This window comes from Nanorana parkeri, unplaced genomic scaffold (genome assembly GCF_000935625.1).
Source record: "Nanorana parkeri isolate BGI_ZX_2015 unplaced genomic scaffold, ASM93562v1 scaffold1480, whole genome shotgun sequence".
NCBI lineage: Eukaryota > Metazoa > Chordata > Amphibia > Anura > Dicroglossidae > Nanorana > Nanorana parkeri.
The window spans coordinates 311,540-316,289 of record NW_017307748.1 but is presented as its reverse complement, the minus strand read 5'-3'; the positions used below and the strand labels follow the sequence as shown (position 1 = coordinate 316,289).

At 43.4% G+C, this 4,750-nt stretch overlaps 1 protein-coding gene across 1 annotated transcript in view; it reads right to left on the bottom strand.

Moving 5' to 3' along the window:
* The window catches only part of PIWIL2 (piwi like RNA-mediated gene silencing 2), a 92,243-nt gene that overhangs the window by 54,019 nt on the left and 33,474 nt on the right, over positions 1–4,750 (bottom strand). Inside the window, exon 11 of the mRNA XM_018570216.1 lies at positions 837–921. Coding sequence (XP_018425718.1) covers positions 837–921 — 85 coding nt within the window. The remainder of the gene's footprint in view (positions 1–836; positions 922–4,750) is intronic.

The following is a 4,750-nucleotide window of genomic DNA, read 5'->3' as shown; positions in this document are numbered from 1 at the left end:
CGCGTCATCACACGGCGCCCGGCTTCCTGATTGGCCGGCTAGACGGCTCCGGCTGGGTACCGGACGAAGGCCGCGTTTTCGCTGGAGAGGCCCCGGGGGATGACAGGCTGCACATACAAAAGGTAAGAGGGAACTTTTTTGTTAATCGGGAAGCCGGGTGGCGACTCTTTACACGCTGCCCGGCTAATCAGGAAGCCAGGTGGCGAGTCATTACATGCCACCTGGCTTCCTGAATGGGACTTCCATTACTCGATAATTGGTATCGGCGAGTACCGGAAAAAAAATATCGGTACTCGGTACCAAAATACCGGTATCGTTGCATCCGTAATTGCAACACAGCGTATCACAAAGCGCTTTACCATGCACTGCCAGTTAAATTAATGTTATTTAAAAAAAAATAAAAAATGAAGCACTTGTTCATGCGTCGAAGAGCTGGGGATCTGAGGAGAAGCATGGGGCGACTACAGGCGGGGAGGAGACGACAGATGCTTGCCACTACCGGCCCAGAATGTTCGTTAATAGCTGTCATCTGCGGCTGACAGCTATTATTTTAGAGGGGAGAGTCAGGAGAACCCTCCTGGAATAAGTTAATGGACGATAAAGTGACAATGAGCTTATAGAAGAACGGTAAAAGCCACCGATGTATGGCATACTGAGGTGGTCAGCTGCAAGCAATTGTATGCCATTCGTCGGAGGCAGCGAAAGGTTAGGGCGCCACCAATCTAACTCTTCTACTACTTTCAGGTGACAACAACTGGAAATATAATGTGCTGGTTTTTCTGACTGCAACCTTAGCATGGTATAACCCACTTACCCATCACAGGGACAAATCTTACCTTGCTCTGCTTATCTTTATTTTCATTGGGTCTATGCAGTAGAAGTGGCTGGTCTACTTCTTTGACTGTAATACCGTAGTTTTTACTACAGAATAAATAACACAATTGGGTTCAATTCAAACATATAGAGACTGAAATATAAACATCCAATGTAAATATACATTTACATATGTATTAGCTAAACCAACTGCACCAAAAGCATTCTTAAAAATGGGTGGAAAAGCAAACCAAATTAAAAGCAAAACTGAAAATTTATTATTGGAAATATTTTTTTTCAAAACTTGCAGATCCACCTTAAAACAAGTTAAAGCTGCACTCCAGGCAAATACACAAATACCAAAACAAAAAGGCAGGCATTTCATCTGCCTAGGTTTTGCATTTTTATCCATTCAGTCCCTCGGTTCTGATATTTACAACTCTCCCCCACAGAACATCCATATCTGGAGGACCTGATCTTTCTCTGTTGTAGTTTTAATTTTTATTCTTCTAGCGGGTCTCCTCCCCACCCTCACCCTGTAACTGGACAGTAGAGGAGAAGCAACACGTTGATGAGCTCTTCCTTGATGTCTACCGAAGCCAAGAAGTCTCTCAGGTGAAGGCAGGCTATGAGTGATGGAGCAGACTCCTGAATTTGTAAAAACAAACAAACCTATTCAGGGCTTTTCGGCCCAGAATTTCCAATCTAGTAAACATTGGCTTGGCTGAGCCATTCATGCCAATGGCACTGCAGACACGCCCCCCCCGCCCCCCCCCCCACAGTGCGATTGGCCGCACAGGACCGTGTGGTAAAACAATGCCTTGCGTTCCAGTGTGGCACAATCGCAAAAATAGTGCATGCATCCTCCCGCCACAGAACGCATGTAGACTGTGTGTGCAATCCCTTGCCTTCCTGGCACAGGACAGTGCGATGAGCGCACAGGCTGCTGGAAACAAGCCCTGAGTCACTGAAAAGGGGTTAACGAAAACTATGACGAAAATTATTAGTCAACAAATTAACACTGTGGTGTCCACAGTTATGAATGAACAGGAAGTGCTCTACATCTTTTTTAAAAGGTCGGCGAAAAAAAGTAATTTTCAGTTTCGGCCTGACAAATGTTTCAATTTCGGTCTTCCTCTAAAAATGTAATTTCGCTGCATCGCTAATATTTATAAGCGAACATAATTAAAAATGGTTACAAGATCCAAGATGGAGTTTTTGTGTCACCTCTGCAACTCTCTACATGAGATTCTGCACAAGGGTAAATGAACACTACTATACACCTCACTGCTGCCAAGTTTTGTTTTTTTTTTTATATAAATTATGCAGTGTTTTTGGTAATACATGCAAAGATGTGTAAAACATATTCTGGGTCAATGAAATGAAGGCAGCTAGAGACCAGAGCTAGAGGGAGGCTGACATCTAGTGGAAATTAAGGTAGTACATCACAGCATCATGATGTTGACTTTTTAAACCTATCTGAAGAGGTAAACATTAGATCTTCATTCAAATAATGACTAATCATGAAGGTGATATACTTAAACAAATGACACATAAAATTGACATGGTTTATTTATTATCCAAATTAGCATTTCTCAACCAGGGATTCTGTGCAATACTAGTGTTCCTCCAGAGCTTGCTAGGGGTTTCTCGAGCAGTGGTGGATTATTCTCCTACCTGATGGTGCATGCATAGGTCAGTCCCCAGTGTCAACTGGCAGAGTCAGCAGAGCCTTTCCTCTCATGTCACACCACAGATGCCAGTGATCGTTTTATGTTTGTAAGGGGGGCATGTAAAGAGCGTGCTAACGTTACAATCAATGTAAAAGGGGCCCTTCTTTACTGACCACTGATTGCTTTTTTTTCTCCCTGATCACCAATGAATAGGGACCACTGAATGCTTATTTAGAGGAGTCCTTTTCTCACTAATGTAAAGGGATACTATCATCAGCAATACCTGTTTTTCTCTGGTAATTTTTATTATCCCTTTCATTCAATAATTATAACAATCAGGGGAGTGTTAAAATGATCTATTCTGTATGTTATATATGCAAAGCATGTCACATTATTATGTCTAAAATTCACTGATCATGATAAATTAGGGATGCACCGATACTGGTTTTTCAGTATCGAGTACCGATATTTTTTTCCGGTACTCGGCGATACCGAATACTGATACCAGCAGTCCCATTAAGGAAGCCAGGCGGCATGTGATGACTCGCCACCTGGCTTCCTGATTAGCCGGTAAGCATGCAAAGACTCGCCACCCGGCTTCCCAATTAGCAGGGAAGCCGTCCCCATGCTTCTCGTCACTAGGTCATGAGAAAGCATGGAGCCGGCTTTCCGGCCAATCAGGAAGCCGGGCGCCGTGTAATGACGCGACACCCGGCTTCCCGACTGGCCCGGGAAGCCGGCTTCATGCTCCCTCATCACAAAGCATGAAGCCGGCTTCCCGGCCAATCAGAGAGCCGGGTGTCGCGTCATTATACCTTCCGGTATCAGGAAGCCTGGCAGCAAGTCATTACACCTGTACACAATTACACAAGTGACAAGGGAGCATGGAGCCAGCTTCCTGATACCGGGAGTATCAAGCTAAGCATCGGAGCATTTGGGCAAGTACGAGTACTCGACCAAATACTAAATAAAGCATCACTAAAGTCATAAAACAAAAAGGTCATATTTGCTTCAGCATTCTATTTTTCTCTTACATTGTATCTTTACTAGGGATGCACCGATATATCGGCGGCCGAAACATATCGGCCGAAAATGGCACTTTTGGCTAAATGCTGAAGGAGCCATGTTTCGGCCGATACATCGGTGCATCCCTGGTTTCTTTTCTCCCCTCTGGGCGCTGTTCCAGCGGGGAGAAAAGAAAGTGACAGCCGGCCGAGCGCTGCGGTGGAGAGCGCTGTGAGCGGTCGGCGTCTCCTCCCACGCCGCTCTGCCGCCTATCATGTTTTACTCGTCGTAACCTCATCTTTTATATTTCATTAACAAAATTGGTATTTTGTTGTGTTTTGGGGCATTTAATTAAATTTTTCACTAAATATTGGGGTTTAATAAGGAGTTGCGCTAATATTGCACAACATAAAAATTTGCAACTACCACCATTTTATTCTATAGGGTCTTGGCATTCAGAAAATATATAATGTTGGGGGGGTTTAAGTAATTTTCAGGCCTAAAATGTGGAATATAACATGGGTACAAAAAATTAAAAAAAGGCCTCAGTCATGAAGGGGTTAAAAAAAAAATTGAAAAAATTAAAATAAAGAACATTTTCGGTATCGGCCTAACATTTTTTTTTATTTCGGTGCACCTCTAATCTTTACTAATGCTATGTTCATTTAATTCCCATAAACACCTTTGAATAGATGCTGAGATCCACATTCAAATACATTTCCTCTATGCCTTCGTCCACATTTCATTCTGCCTCCCTAATATCTCCACTTGTAGTCACACATTCAGAGACACTGCTTTTTTTTTACGACTCCCTCACAGCACCACACCTCCTTCCTATTGTCCTACCCACATCCCCACCCGTCGCTCTACTGTGCTAGCCTCTTCAAAAACCCAGAGCCCAGTTTCATGTGACATGGTGGAAGGCATTGCAGAAGATGAGCCGGAAACAAACAAACAAACAAAAAAAAAAAGCAGGGATATGCCGTGCATTTTAATAGATAATGATTTAGAGCAGGGGTGTAAAACTCAATTTCATTGTGGGCCGCATCAGCATTATGGTTGCCCTCAAAGGGCCGGTTGTATCTACTCTTTATCATATTAAATAATTGTCTCTGCATTTGATTATTACTGGTTTTAGTAATAACTTAATAACTAGCTCTGAAAGTAGAAGTCTAGGAAAAATAATGGCAATGTAGTAGTGCGGACTCTCAGGTGGCTGTGCAGGTTCTATGGTGGGCCGGGCGCACTCTCAGGCGGGC